This window comes from Theropithecus gelada, chromosome 5 (genome assembly GCF_003255815.1).
Source record: "Theropithecus gelada isolate Dixy chromosome 5, Tgel_1.0, whole genome shotgun sequence".
In the NCBI taxonomy this organism is placed as follows: Eukaryota; Metazoa; Chordata; class Mammalia; order Primates; family Cercopithecidae; genus Theropithecus; species Theropithecus gelada.
In genome coordinates this window covers 165,062,836-165,079,451 of record NC_037672.1, presented here as the reverse complement: position 1 = coordinate 165,079,451, position 16,616 = coordinate 165,062,836, and the positions used below count along the sequence as shown (strand labels likewise).

Here is a 16,616-nt window from a genome sequence, read left to right as displayed (position 1 = left end):
AGGGAGAAATCTGCCCACATGATCCAATCACCTACCACCAGACCCCTCCCCCAATATTGAGATTCAATTCAACATGAGATTCAGGTGGTAACACACAGCCAAGCCATATCAATGTGTAAACAAATCTCTTTTGCAGCAAGGTGTGATATAGACAAACACACAAATAGAATCAACTGAAAGTAAACAGGAGTGAAATAAAGGATTTAAAGCCTAGAAAAAACCTAGACATGAGGGAATATTGCCAGGGACCTAGACACAAGGGAGTATTGCCAGGGGACATTGGAAAGGGTGTGTGTGTATGTGTGTGTGTATGCATTTGTGTGTGTGTGTGTTGGTGGATTCTTAGTTCTTTACTGTGTAACAATTCTTTCTTCACTGTAAAATATGAATTCAATAAATAAACTGCCACTAGTATTCCCAGAGAATGGTACTAATAGGCATGGGCTGTTCCCTTCTTTCTGAGATGTTCATGTATGTTACAATAGATGAAATAAATAAAAGCGTAAGGTTGTCTGCAAAAGTTTTGTTTCTTATTGTCATAATGAATTTGTCATCCTTGAATTAATTTTCCACCTCTGGATGCAATCTGTATCCATGTCTTATTGACATACTTTTTATATTGGATCTCCCACTTACTTTCTTTTTTATTTCTACCACTATGCATATCCAAGCTCATGTTGTTGAACTATTATTATTTTGAAATATAGTCATGTGCTACATAATGACATTATAGTCAACAATGGACCACACATATGAAGGTGGTCCCGTAAGATTATAATGGAACTGAAAGATTCCTACTGCCTAATGTTTAGTATGCTATGCTTTTTTATGATTACTTTAGAGTGTACTCCTTCTACTCATCAAAAAATAAGTTAACTGTAAAACAGCCTGAGGCAGGTTCATCAGGAACTATTTCAGAAGAAGGCATTGTTATCACAGGAGGTGACAGCTCCATGTGTGTTATTACCCCTGAAAACCTTCCAGTGGGACAAAATATGAAGGAGAAAGACAGTGATATTAATGATCTTGACCCTGTGCAGGCCTAGGCTGATGTGTGTGTTTGTGTCTTAGTTTTTAATAAAAAAGTTTAAAATTAAAAAAAATAGAAAAAGCTGATAGAATAATGATATAAAGAAAGAAAATGTTTCTGTACAGCTGTAGAACATGGGTGTGTGTTTTAAGTGTTATTACAAAAGGTCAGAAATTTTAAAAAATTAAGTTTATAAAGTAAAAAAGTTACAGTAAACTCACGTTAATTTAATAATGAAGGAATAAAATTTTGTTTATAAATTTAGTGTAGCCCAAATGTACAGTCTTCATAAAGTTTACAGGGATGTACAGTAATGACCTAGACCTTCATATTCACTCACCACTCACTCATGAACTTACTCACAGCAACATCCCGTGCTGCAAGCCCCATTCACAGTAAGTGCCCTATATAGGTGTACCATTAGTATGTTTAGATATGTTTAAATACATAAATAGCTTTGTGTTACAATTGCCTACAGTATTGAGTACAGTAACATCCTGTGCGTGTTGGTAGCCTAGGAGGTTAGGCTATACCATATAGTCTAGGTATGTAGTAGACTAGGTTTGTGTAAGTACACTCTATGATGTTTACACAAGGATGACACATCTCTTAAACGAATTCTGTTGCTAAGTAAGGCATAGTCATAGTTGTATTTAGTTTGGGCCTTATCAATCATTTTTCTTTTTTATGTGTCAATAAATTTTTAATGTTAATTATATTCTTAATTTACTTTCTTAGAAAATAGTCTTCCTTTAACTTTTTTTCTTGTTTCTTTTAATTCCCTTAGCTAGGTTGGATGCTTAGCTTACTAGTTTTCATTCTAACTTCTTTTTAATAAAAGTATGTAAGATAGAAATTTTTCTAATCATAATTTTGGATGCATTCCATACATTTTAATAAATGTTTTAAAGTTATTTCATTGTAAGTATTTTGACAAATTATTTTTTGCCTCTTTAGTTATTTAGAACTAGTCTTATTAACTGCCAGAATAAGGCATTTTATTTTGATTCTCTTATTTATCTTTCATTATTGATTGTGTCATCAGAGAACATAGTTCCTAAGACACTTATTCTTTGAATTTTGTAGAGTGGTTTTGTGACTTAATACATGGTTGTTTTCATAAACGTTTCTTATATGTGTGAGAAGACTGTATATTCTCAAATTATTGCATGTGCTAGCAATCAGAGAAAGTTTCCTAACTGCATTATTCAAATTTTCTCTAACCTTACTAATTTTTGATACTTAAGAAGTGAAGAAATATGAAGATGGTCTTATCACAGTGAAGTACTATTTATTGCATCTCATTAAAACCTTGAGTGTTTTAATGAGGGTAATTCATTGTGCTAATTCTTTACATAGCACTGTCCATGCACAGAAGCTCTCTACCATGCTTTTATTTTTTTAGTTTTTACTGGACATCACATTCCATTCAGCAGATAGTTTTTTAGTACAAAGAGTTGATTTGTACATTCATCAAGACTTTTGAGCTGATGGAGAATAATTTTTAGTGACTCTCAAGACTAACTAAATCACACCAGGATTTTCTCTACCTTGCTCTGATTTTTATCACATTTAAAAATCAAATTTGAAAAAAGAGGAGGATAATAGAAAAAAAAAGGAGATGAAGAGGAAGAAGGAGAATCAGGAGAAGGAGAAGCGACAAGAGAAAGAAATGTGACTGGGAGTCTAAGGGAGTGGCTGGGCTATGTCCTTGAAGTAGTTGGTAGCTGGGGCACATGCCAGACTGCAGGTGTGTGTGCATATACTCTCAACCTTTGCCTTCAGTGTTCCAGACATACTTTTCTAGGGGCTTTGACTTTAAAAAATGGGAGTCTGTGATAAGCTACTTACTCCTCTTTTGTTTTCTAAAGCTGTGACAAAACACAAAGCTCTGTGAGGAAACAAAACCTAAAGCAGTCTGACAGCTGGTACAGAGAGGGTGCTGCCACCGATTCAGTTCCAGGAATAAGTGTAGCTCTGCCTGCCTTTCTAGAGCTTCTCAGAACACATCTGAGGACTCACTCCACACATCTTGTGACTACTGCCAGCCGTTGGACTGTGAAAGGGAAAACCACAGACCACTCATAGAGGATGGTTTGGTGCCTACATATAGATGAAATAGTGAGAAAAATGAGTGTGTCATTTCAATGTCAGGGTGATGCTGGCTTCATAGAGTGATTTAAGGAGTCACCCACACCCATATGGCTTCACAGTTGAATTTGATCAGAAATATAAAGAGCTGTTACACTGTTACCAATTCTACTAAAATTATTCCAAAAAATAATTTTTTGGTTGGTAGGTTTTTTATTACTGATTCAATTTTGGAACTTTATATTGGTCTGTTTAGGGTTTTAGTTTCTCCCTGATTCAATCTTGGGAGATTGTGTGTTTCCAGGAATTTACCCATTTCCTTTAGGTTTCTTAGTTTGTGCATAGAGATGTTCATAATAGTCTCCAACTATCTTTTTTATTTCTGTGGAATTGGTTGTAAAGTCACCTTTGTCATTTCTGATTGTTCTTATTCGGATCTTCTCTTTTTTTCCTTGTTAATCTAGCTAGTGGTCTGTTAACCTTGTTTATCCTTTCAAATAACCTACTTTTGATTTCACTGATTCTTCATATGGATTTTTGGGTCTCACTTTTTTTCAGTTCTGCTCTGATTTATTTCTTTTCTTTGGCTAGCTTTGGTGTAGTTCTTGTTTTTCTAGTTCCTCTGGATGTGATGTTAGATTGTTCATTTGAGATGTTTCTGTTTGAAGTATACATCCAGTGCTATAAGCTTTCCTCTTAATGTTGCTTTCACTGCATCCCAAATATTTGTGTATGTTGAGTCTTTGTTTTCATTTATTTCAAAGAATTTTTTGATTTCCACCTTAATTTCATTGTTTATCCCAAAGTCATTCAGGAGCAAGTTGTTTAATGTTCATGTAATGGTGTGTTTTAAGATACCTTCTTGTTATTTATTTCTATTTTTATTTCACTCTAGACTGAAAGTATGGTTGATATTTCAATTTTTTTTTTTTTAATTTATCAACACTTGCTTAATGGCCAAGCATGTCGTTGATCTTGGAATATGTTCCATGTGCAGATGAGAAGAATGTGTGTTCTATGGTTGATAAGTGTAGTCTTCTGTAGATGTCTGTTAGGTCAAATTTGTCAAATGCTGACTTTAAGTCCCTAATATTTTGTTAATTTTCAGCCTTGATTATCTTTCTAATGCTGTCAGTGGTGTGTTGAAGTCCTGCACTATTATCATGTAAATGTTTAAGTCTTTTTGTAGGTCTGGAAGTATTCATATTTGTTTTATTAAACTGGCTGCTTTAATGTTGGGTGCATACATATTTAAGATAGCTAAGTCTTCTTGTTGATTTAAGCCCTTTATCATTATAGTGCCTTTCTTTGTCACTTTTTACTATTGTTGGTTTAAAATCTGTTTTATCTGATAGAAGACTAGCAACTCTGCTCTTTTTTGCTTTCCTTTTGCATGGAGAATGTTTCTCCAACTTTTTACTTTGAGCTTACTGGTGTCATTACACATGAAATGGGTCTCTTATAACAGCAGACAAATGGATCTTGTTTTTAATCCAACTTGCCACTGTGTGCCTTTTAAGTGAGACATTTAGACCACTTACATTCAAAGTTAATATTGATATGTGAGGTTTTGATTCTATTATGAAGTTGTTAATTGGTTGTTTTGTAAGTTTCTGTTATGTGGTTGCTTTATGTGTTCACTGTATACTTAAGTGTGTTTTTGTGGTAGGATGTATCATTCTTTTGTTTCCATGTTTAGAACTCTCCTAAGGATCTCTTCAAAGCCTGGTCTAGTGATCACACATTCCCTTGGTTCTTACTTGTCTGGAAAATATTTCTTCTTCATTTATGGAGTTTAATTTGGCAGGATATAAAATCTTTGATTGTAATTTGTTGTTTTTAAGAATGGTGAAAATAGTCCTGTGGTCTCTCATGGATTGTAAGTTTCTGTTGAGAAGTCTGCTGTTAGCCTGATGTGGTTCTTTTTGTAAGTGACCTGTCCTTTCTCTATAGCTGTCTTTAAGACATTTTCTTTACTGTTGACCTTGGATGGTCTCGTGACTATACCTTAGTGATTTTCATTTTGTATAGTATCCCACAGGTGTTCTTTCTATTTCTTGTATCTGGATGTCTACCTATCTAGCAAGATTAGGGAAATTTTTTTTCTTTCTTTCTTTTTTTTTTTTTTTTTTTTTTTGGTTTTTGAGACGGAGTCTCACTCTGTTGCCCACGCTGGAGTGCAGTGGTGTGATCTCTGCTCACTGCAAGCTCCGCCTCCTGGGTTCATGCCATTCTCCTGCCTCAGCCTCCTGAGTAGCTGGGACTACAGGTGCCCACCACCACGCCTGGCTAATTTTGTGTATTTTTAGTAAAGACAGGGTTTCATCATGTTAGCCAGGATGGTCTCGATCTCCTGACCTCGTGATCTGCCCGCCTTGGCCTCTGAAAGTGCTGGGATTACAGGTGTGAGTTACCGTGCCCAGCAGGGAAATTTGTTTGAATTATTCCTTCAAATATGTTGTTAATGCTGTTTACTTTTTCTCCTTCTCTTTCAGAAATGCCAAAATGTATAGGTTTGGTTGGTTTAAGTATGTGTGGGATCCCAAAGTCTCAAAGACTTTGTTCATTTTTAAAAATTATTTTACCTTATTTTTTTTGACTCAGTCTGAACAACCAGTCTTCAAGCTCTGATATTACCTCTTTCTTTTATTCTATTCTATTTTATTAATAAAGCTTTAACGCTTTCAATTGTATTTTGAAATTCCATAAATGAGGTTTCAATTCCAGGAGCTCTGATTGGTTTTTTAAAAATATGTTAATGTTTTCCTATATTTACTGGGTTGCTGTAGAATTTGTTTTGTGTTGATTTTTACCGTTGTCTTGGATCTCATTAAGCTTCTTTGCAATCCATGCTTTCAGTTCTTGTCATTTCTTAGTTTCCATTTTGTCTAGTGACCATTGCTAGAGGGCTAGTGCAATTCTTTGGTGGTGTTACTACAATCAGATTTTCATGATGCCAGAATTCTTGCACTGGGTTCTTTTCATCTGGAGATGCTGGCACTTCCAATATTTGTAATTATCTTGTGTGGGTAGGATTTTTTGTGTTTCATTTCTTTTCCTATAATATTATTCGCTTTTTTTCTTTCCTTTTCTCTTCCCTATCTCCCTAGGGGGTGTGACTGTAGAGAATGCTGAATAGGGTCTTTTGGGTTTTCTTCTATAACCCTATTTAATTCCTTCAGCAGGTTTTATATTAGGCTATGCATTTCTGCCTACAAGATAGTATATGGTGTTTATAGAAAAGAGCCAGCTGTAGCCAACACAGCTTTGTATATACTTGATCCTTATTTTCTGGCAGAGGCTGTCTTGCCTCAGGCAAAGGGCTGATTCATGGAATGCACATTTGAGTTCCCTGCTCAGCCCTGGAGGCAGGGGACAGGGGCTACGATAGATGGGGACAGACTAGGCAGGCTCACCTACCTATCCCCCAATGTCAGGCACAGGGCCAATGCCAAGAGAGAATCCGGTGGGTGGCCACCAGGTGCCCAGAGGTGTGCCTAGGCATGGAGCTGGGCAATCTCCTTGGCTCCAAGTTTTCTGCCTGGGGATGGAGGGGGGCTTAAGCTCCTATTTGAGGAAAGAAGGTGCTCTGGGTACCTGGAGATCTATCTGGATGTGGAGCAGAGAGGACCTCCCTTGCACCAGGTTGTCTGTACAGGAAGGGTGGGGCAGCTTGGGATGGTAATACAGGTGAATTGGTACTCTGAATTCCTGGAGATCTTCCTGGGAACAGAGTGGGGAGGTGCTCACTGCATCATAATCTATGTCCAGGAACAGTGGGGTGGTTCAGGCTACTGACCCAGATAAGTGGGTACTCTGAATGTCTGGAGATTTGCCTGGGCATGAAGCAAAGAGGGCCTCCATGCACCAGGATATCTGTACAGGAAGGACTGGGCAAGTCAGGATGTTGATCCAGGTAAGCATGGTGCTCTGAGTGCCTGGAGATCTGCTTGGGCATGAAGCAAGAAGTCCCCCACTCTACCAAGATCTCTGCACAGCAGGGATGAGGCAACTCGGGCTGCTGAATCAGGCAAGCAGATTCTCTGAATACCTGGAGCTTTGCCTAGACATGGAGCAGAGAGCCATGCTAGACCACAATTTATGCCCAGGAAGGGTGGGGCAGCTCAGGCTGCTGAAGCAGGTGAATGGGTACCCTGCATGCATGGACATCTGTCTGGGCATGGAGAGGGCCTGACTGCACCACAATCTATGTCTATGAAGGATAGGGTAGCTTAGGCTGCTCGTCCAATCAAATAGATGCTTCAAGAGTCTGAAATTCTGCCTGTGAGTGGAGTGGTGTGGACCCCATTGCATCATGATCTCAGGATAGCAGGCTGGGGCACCAAGAAATGGCACATGCAGACTGATTACAGATTATTAAACTTGCCCTGGCTGCAAATCTCACTGTCCAGGAGAAACTGCAGCTTTAGAAGTACTCCTCATTCCCCAGGATTGCAACAGGGTAGCATACAATTCCAACACCTACTGCTGAGATGCTTTCCACAGTTCTGGCTGTGGAGGCCCCTACCCAGCTCCAGGCCAGGCACTCCAGTCTCTCGCCTGTGACTAAAATGCTGGTGTGGCAACACTGCCAGGTCACCACAGAATCTACAACAGTTTCTGACTGAAAATCTATGTTGTCTGATATTAGTATAGCCAACCAAAATCTCTTTTATTTGCTGTTTGCATAGAATATCTTTTCACATCATTTTACTTCCAGCCTCTTTGTGCTTTGGGATCTAAAAGGAGTCTTTTCAGACCATATATATTGGATTATGTTTATTTTTTAAATCTATTCTGCCAATGTCTACCTTTGGATTGGAGCGTTTAAACCATTTACATTTAAAGTAATTACTAATATGGATTTTTAGTCTTATACTATTGTTGTTCCTCATTTTCTCAATTGCCACTTCCTTTTATTTCCATTGATTTTTATGTTTGATCATTTTGATCCCTTCTCATTTTCTAATGTTTTTGAAATATATCTTCCATTTTTGAAAATAAATTTGAACATATATATGTAGTAAAATTATAGTAATTTTATTACCATAGTAAAATTATTACCATAGTGATGCAAATTAATTTGTTCATGTTACCTAGTTATCCATTATTTTTCTTTCCTTGATATATAATATTTTACATATTTATGGAGTACATGTGAGTGTTTGTTACAGGGATAGAATATGTAATGGTCCCATTGTTACTGAAAAACCAAGGGTTTTGTCTAGGCCCTACTCTTCACTGCACAGAAAGCCAATCACTGAGATGATGAGTACTGCCAAGGAAGAAGGCTTTAATTTGGCACTGCAGCCAAGGAGATGGGAGCTCAGTCTCAAATTCATCTCCCTGACTGACTAACTATAGGTTTATGTAGCAGGGAAGAAATGTAACCATGCATAAGAAAATGGGAACTAAGGAGGGGCAAGGAAGCCATCATCATGAATGAGAGGTCTGACAACTGGTGCTGTGATCTAGTGAGTTTCAGTTCTTTGATACTTTTCTGAGAGGCCTGAAAATCCTGTCCAAAGGAAGGAACTCAGATAAAACAAATATAAGCTTCAAGCTTTAAGAGCAGAAGGATCAATTTCTATGTTTATCAAAAAGAACAGTATATGGGACTATTAGGTTGGTTTCAACATCAGGGTACTTGGGCTATCTGTCACCTTGCGTATTTATCATTTCTATGTTTTGGTATCATTTCAAGTTTTATCACAATATTCTTACTTAGTCATCATAGTCTGCTACCAAACATTAGGACTTATTTTTTTTCCATCTAATTGCATGTTAATACCCATTAACCAACATCTCTTTATACAGCCTCGTACCTACCCACCTTTCCCACTCTCTGGTATCTAGCATTTTATTATCCATGTTAATGAGATCAAGTTTCTTAACTCCCACATATGAATGAGAAGATGTGGTATCTGTCTTTTTGTGTCTGACTTATTTCGCTTAGTATAATAACCTCCAGTTCCATTCATGTTGCTGCAAATGACGTGATTTCATTCTTTTTCTATGGCCAAGTAGTATTTCATTGTGTGTTTATGCCACATTTTCTTAATTGAGTCATCTATTGATAGACACCAAGTTGATTCCATATCTTTGCTATTGTGAACAGTGATACAATAACTATGAATGCAGGCATCCCTCTGATATACAGTTTTATTTTCCTTTGGATAAATATTCAGTAGTGGCGTGTCCAGAGTTGATTCCTTCTGGTGGGTTCTTGGTCTCGCTCACTTCAAGAATGGAGCCGCAGACCTTCGCAGTAAGTGTTACAGCTGTTAAAGATGGCACAGACCCAATGAGTGAGCAGCAGCAAGATTTATTGTGAAGAGCAAAAGAGTAAAGCTTCCACAACGTGGAAGGGGACCCAAGCAGGTTGCCGCTGCTGGCTGGGGTGACCAGCTTTTATTCCCTTATTTTTCCCCTTCCATGTCCTGTTTCTGTCCTATCGGAATGCCCTTTTCTTAATCCTCCCCATGATTGGTTACTTTTAGAATCCTGCTGATTGGTCCATTTTACAGGGTGCTGATTGGTCCATTTTACAGAGCACTGGTGCATTTTAAAAAGTGCTGATTGTTGTATTTTACAGAGCACTGATTGGTGCATTTTACAAACCTCTTGCTAGCTACAGAGTGCTGATTGATGCATTTTACAATCCTGGCCACAGAGTGCTGATTGGTGCAATTTTTTTTTTTTTTTTTTTTTTTTTTTGAGGTGAAGTCTCACTCTGTTGCCCAGGCTGGAGTGCAGTGGTGTGATCTCAGCTCACTGCAAGCTCCACCTCCCAGGTTCATGCCATTCTCCTGCTTCAGCTTCCTGAGTAGCTGGGACTACAGTTGCCCACCACCATGCCTGGCTAAATTTTTGTATTTTTAGTAGAGGAGGGTTTCACTGTGTTACCCAGGATGATCTCAATCTCCTGACCTTGTGATCTGCCCACCTTGGCCTGCCAAAGTGCTGGGATTGCAGGTGTGAGCCACCACACCCAGCCGATTGGTGAGTTTTACAATCCTCTTGTAAGACAGAAAAGTTCTCCAAGTCCCCACTCGACCCAAGAAATCTAACTGGCTTCACGTCTCAGTGGGATTTCTGGATCATGTAGTAGTGAAAGGGGACAACGTGCTAGCAGCGCTCTTTCGCTCTCCGCACCTCCTCGGCCTCGGCATCTGCTCAGGACGCATGCGAGGAGTCCTTCAGCCTGCAGCTGCGCTATGAGGGCCCCTCTCTGGGGCTGGCTGAGGCCGGAGCTGGCTCCCTCCGCTGGTGGGGAAGTGTGAAGAGAGAGGCCTGGGCAGGAGCTGGGGCCCACGGCGCTCGTGGGCTGACATGGGTTCCAGGTGAGGATGGGCTCGGCAAGCCCTGCACTCGGCGTGGCCAGCCAGTGCCTGCTGGGCTGGATCCAGGGACAAGCTCCCTCTGGGCTGCCGGAGTGCCTGGGCTAGGTGCCGCAAAGTCCCACAGTGAGTGCCAGTGAGAAGTGCTGGCTGGGACTTGGAGAACTTTTCTGTCTAGCTGAAGGATTGTAAACACACCAATCAGCACTGTGTCTAGCTAAAGGTTTGTAAATGCACCAATCAGCACTCTGTGTCTAAATAAAGGTTTGTAAATGCACCAATCAGTGCTCTGCGTCTAGCTAATCTGGTGGGGACTTGGAGAACTTTTGTGTCTAGCTAAAAGATTGTAAACGCACCAGTCAGCACTCTGTGTCTAGCTAAAGGTTTGTAAACAGACCAATCAGCACTGTCAAAACGGACCAATCAGCTCTCTGTAAAATGGACCAATCCGCTGTCTGAAAAATGGACCAATTAAGTCTATGGACCAATCTGCAGGATGTGGGTGGGGCCAAATAAGGGAATAAAAGCAGGCCACCCGAGCCAGCAGTGGCAACCCACTGGGGCCCCCTCCATGCTGTGGAAGCTTTGTTTTTTGCTCTTTGCAATAAATCTTGCTGCTGCTTACTCTTTGGGTCCACACCACCTTTATGAGTTGTAACACTCACCGGGAAGGTCTGCAGCTTCACTTCTGAAGCCAGTGAGACCACAAACCCACTGGGAGCGATGAGCAACTCCAGATGGGAGGAACGAACAACTCCAGATGCGCCACCTTTATGAACTGTAACACTCACCATGAAGGTCTGCAGCTTCACTCCTGAGGCCAGCGAGACCACGAACCCACCAGAAGGAACGAACACCTCCAGACGCACCGCCTTTAAGAGCTGTAACACTGTGAAGGTCTGCAGCTTCAGTACTGAAGTCAGTGAGACCACAAAACCCACCAGAAGGAAGAAACTCCAGACACATCTGAACATCTGAAGGAACAAACTCTGGAAACACCATCTTTAAGAACTGTAACACTCACTGCGAGGATCCGCAGCTTCATTCTTGAAGTCAACAAGACCAAGAACCCACCAATTCTGGACACAGTAGTACTATTTTTAGTTTATTGTGAAATCTCCACACTGCTTTTTATAGTGGCTGCATAATTTACATTTCACTGACAGTGTTTAATAGTTCCCTTTACTCTGCATTCTCACCAGCATCTGTTGTTTTGTGATTTTTAAATAAAAGCCATTGTAACTGAGGTGAGGTGATATCTCATTGTGGTTTTGACTTGCATTTCCCTGATGATTAGTGATCTTGAGCATTTTGTCATATACCTCTTGGCCACTTGTATTTCTTCTTTTGAGAAATGTCTATTTATGTCTTAGCCAAATTTTTAATGGGACTGTTGAGTTTTTACTATTCAGTTGTTTGAATTCCTTATATATTCTGGATATTAGCCCCCTTTTGAATGAGTAGTTTGCAAACAGTTTCTTCTATTCAAGTGGTTGTCTCTTCACTTATTGAATGTTTCTTTTGCTGTGCAGAAGCTTTTTAGTTTAATATAGTCCCCTCTGTCTATTTTGGGTTTTGTTGCTTGTGATTTTGAGGTTTTAGCCATAAAATCGTTGCATGGACCAATGTCCTGAAGAGTTTTCCCTATGTATTCTTCTAGTAGTTTTATAGTTTCAGGTATCACATTTAAGTCATTAGTCCATCTTGAGTTGATTTTTGTACATAGACATAGAGGTCTAGTCTCATTCTTCTGCATATGGCTAGCCAGTTTTTTTTTCTTTTTCTTTTTTTTTAATGTGCCATTTATTGAAGACGGTGTCTTTTCCCCAGTGTATGTTCCTCATGGCTTTGTTGAAAATCAGTTGACTGTAAATATATAGATTTATTTCTTGAGCTTCTATTCTGTTTCTTTGGTCTATATGTCTATTTTTACATTAATACAACGTTGTTTTGGTTACTCTAGCCTTGTAATATGTTGGGAAGTCAGGTATGGTGATGTCTCTGCCTTTGTTTTTTGCTCAGGATCACTTTAGCTTTTCTGGCTCATTTTGATTAATACAAGTGTCAGGCTAATTTTTTCTATTTTTGTAAAAACTGACACTGGTGTTTTGATAGGGACTGAATTGAATCCGTATATTGCTTTGCATTATATAATCATTTTAATGATATTAATTCTTCTGATCCATGAGCACATAGTATCTTTCTATTTGTCCTCTTTAAGTTTTCATCAGCGTTTTGTAGTTTTCCTAGTAGAAATCTTTCACTTCCTTCATTAAATTTATTCACAGGCATTTTTTTTTTTTTTGGTAGCTATGGTAAATAGGATTTAGTTTCTTTGTTAATTTTATTTCTCAATGATCTGCCTAATGCTAAGGGTGGGATGTTGAATTCTTGCAATATTATTGTATTGGAGTTCATCTCTCTGTTTAGATCTGCTAGTATTTACTCTGTGAATCTGGGTGCTCTAATGTTGAATACATATGTATTTAGAATGTTATTTCCTTTCACTGGATTACTTCCTTTATTTTTATGAAATGACCTATGTAGGTTTTTTTTTACTTTTTGAAATAAAGTATATTTTATGTATATAAATATAACTACTCCTGCTTGCTTTGGGTTTCTGTTTGCTTGAAATGCCTTTTCCATAGCTTTATTTTCAGTCTTTATGTGTCTTTATAGGTGAAGTGCATTTCTTGTAGGCAGAATATAGTCGGATCAGTTTTTATCCTTTCAGCCAGGGTATATCTTTTCAGTGGAGAATTTAATCTGTTTATATCCAAGGTTATTACTGATATATGAGGTTTTGTTCTTGTCATAGTGTTAGTTGTTTACTGGTTGTTTTGTACATTCTTTCTTTTTTTTCCTCTGTTTATTCTTATGGTTTGGTGTTTTTTGGTGGTGGTACCCTGTGACTCCTTTCTCTTCCTCATTTGTGTGTTTGCTTTACCAGCAAATTCTACACTTGCATGTGTTTTCAGGATGATAATTTTCTTCCTTTTGGTTCCAGGTTACACTCACCCACCCTGCCTCTGGTTTCAGTCCTGACTAGATTGTGGCATCAGTTTAGGTTATTCCCCAAATCTGATCTCAGTGAGCATTTTTCCTTTGTCATTCCTAACTTTCTGAACCTTGAGAGACAGAAGAGACCATGCTCTACTGATGGCACAAAGCATATCATAACTTCCAAAAGTCGTGGAGGCTGCTGTTAAGAGGAAAAGACAGAAACAGAGAGAAATGGCTTTTCTCACATAGCTTGGGAAAATAGTTGGTTAAGTACTGCCTCAAAAAAAAAAAAAAAAAAAAATAGCTGGAAGCCAAACACATATACACGTGCGTGCACACACACACTATTTTTACACCCAAATCTCTTATACATCTAATCCTGGCAAGCATATATCTGGCTGCATTTTGTTGGTTTATATATATATATATATATATATATATTTTTTTTTTTTTTGAGACAGAGTCTTGCTCTGTTGCCCAGGCTGGAGTGCCGTGGCGTGATCTCAGCTCACCACAACCTCTGCCTCCCGGGTTCAAGTGATTCTCCTGCCTCAGCCTCCTAAGTAACTGGGATTACAGGCACCTGCCACTATGCCTGGCTAATTTTTGTATTTTTAGTAGAGACGGGGTTTCACCATGTTGGTCAGGCTGGTCTGGAACTCATGACCTAGTGATCTGCCGGCCTTGGCCTCCCAAAGTGCTGGGATTACAGGCATGAGCCACCATGCCCAGTTGCATTTTGCTGGTTTACATCTTTACTTATTTTTAAAGCCTGCTGTAGATGATCACCCTAGCTTTATCATAATTGTATAGGAGTCTCAAAAATTCCCCAAACAAGGATGGTCACGCTACATTTTCCTTGGTCTTAATCATGATAAAGACAGCCTTGAGCAGACTCTCTTGTTGTAGGTTGTTGATGGTTCTCATTTAAATAAAATCTATTCCAATGCAATTTTTCTATTATGCCATCATGCACAATTTATTTAATTGCTGATTAGATAGTAGGCAAATTCAGGATATTAGGCAAATTCAGTATCATATACTTTCATTCATAGTTTTCTTTGGCTTAGAATAATTTCAAAGATAGAAGAGAAAATATGATTGTATAGTTTTGTTATAGTGCCATGAATGGTACAAATTTATGAGAAAATCTCTATTTGGAAGTATCTAGAAAGAGGAGTGCACAATGCTCCAAGTCCTCTTCATTTTAGTAGTCCTCAGCATCACCAGCACAGATGGCAAGCAGTGCTTTCTCATAATGCCCTGAAGCAAAATTCTGAAAAGAAAAAATATATTTGAAATACAATGTCATAATAGTTCTAAAAAGGAAGCATAATTCCTCTGAACTGCACTAGGAAAGAGCCATGGACCATTAGCCTTTCTAAATTTATTTACTTTTCTCATATAAAGATTTAACACGTCCTAAGTACTATTCCCACTGAAAGTTGTTAAAGAATGATGATCTGGTTAGAGTCGGTAGTATGTGGTTTGTATAAAGTTGGTTGAACCTGAATGTGTATTTATAAGAACAATAACTTGCCTTAGAATAAAATATTCTCCTCAACTTTAGGAAGATGTGCCCTAATATTATTATTATGATTGTTATAAATGAATGTAGAATGTGGAGAACAAATGAATATGTCTCAAAAGATTTAAAAATGTTTATAATTATTAATGTAGTAATAATTCTACCTCAAGAAATATATATTTAAAAAGTTACTATCAGTCATTGATAAGCACAAAGTTTTGTGCTAAAAATATATACACCATAATATTACGTATAATAGTGAAAAACTGAGAAGCAATGTATACTAATGTGAGGTAGTTTGTGTACTTTATAGCTTATACAGTAGAATACCATGATTCAGTAAAAATACTCTTTTACATAGCAAAACATATTATTATTTATATAGTTTTAGAAAATGACTGAAAGTACCTGTCTCAGTGTGTTCTGGCAGCTGTGACAAAAGTACCATAAACTGGGTGACTTATAAACAATAGGAATTTATTTCTAACAGCTCTAGAGGCTGGCAAGACCAAGACCAAGCAGATGTGGTGCCTGCTGAGTGCCTGTCTCTCACAGACAGCCTTCTTCTCATTCTAAGCTCACATGGCAGAAGGGACAAAGGTGATCTCTTTGGCCTATTTTATAAGGACATTAATCCCATTCATGGGCTCCACCTTCATGACCTAATCACCTCACAAAGGCCCCACCTCCTAATATCATCACTATGGGGTTAGAATTTTAGCAGATACATTGTGGGGAGACACAAACCTGCAGGCCAAAGCAGCATAAAAATTTATTAATGATTATCTGTAGAAAATTAGGGCAATTTTAATTTTCTTATAATGGTCTTCTATAATTTCTGTATTTTCCAAAATCAATGGTAGTAATAAATAAATATTATTATAAAATGTTTCTTTGTTAAGTATCAACTTTCATATTAAGGTGCTTTGGCACAAAGTCATGTAAAGATAATTCAGTACTTTAAATGCACATAGTAAAGTTGCATTAATTACATTTTCATATTAGCAGACTTTGAGGCGGCTGTGATTAATTATAATAAGGGCCTAAGAACTAATTTATTCATTTAGAAAGTGAATTGTGCCATGCATTTCTCATCACTAAAAGAGTTTAGAGTTTTGAAGGTAGCTGTAGGAGAGTTTTATCAAAGAAGAAGGAATAAGATTTCTCTTAGCTGCTCCATCAACTCTTCCTCTTAGAAACCATTTCAGCTCTCCAGAGGCCTACAAAGTCTTCTGTGTTATGTGATCTCTTGGGCTTTAGGTTGCTTCTAGATTACTCTTTCAATAAACTAACGCACTGCTTCTTGCAATTACAAATTCCAGTAGAAAACAATGTGAACAAGGTAACAGCTCTCAGCTCTGGGCAAAATATAAGTTAAGCTCTATTCTCATGTCCCTGTGCTCGGCTTGGTTTAATGCTCTGCTTTCACCATCTCGAAATTCTTTAAACTTTTTTGAACAAGGTGCCAAGCATTTTTATTTTCCACTAGACTCTCAGTTAGGTAAATGGTCCTCTATATTCTAAGAGTTCTTTGTTAGGTTTTATCAAAATGCAGTGTGAAGTTCAAAAGTATCAGAATGAAAACACTGGCTTGTTCAGTGCTGAATCATTGCTCCTTTGCCCT

At 38.2% G+C, this 16,616-nt stretch overlaps 1 protein-coding gene across 1 annotated transcript in view; it reads right to left on the bottom strand.

Moving 5' to 3' along the window:
* Window positions 1-14,416: 14,416 nt before the first annotated feature.
* Window positions 14,417-16,616, bottom strand: part of ANXA10 (annexin A10) — a 94,099-nt gene continuing 91,899 nt past the window's right edge. Inside the window, exon 12 of the mRNA XM_025385909.1 lies at window positions 14,417-14,740. Coding sequence (XP_025241694.1) covers window positions 14,672-14,740 — 69 coding nt within the window. The 3' untranslated portion in view covers window positions 14,417-14,671. The remainder of the gene's footprint in view (window positions 14,741-16,616) is intronic.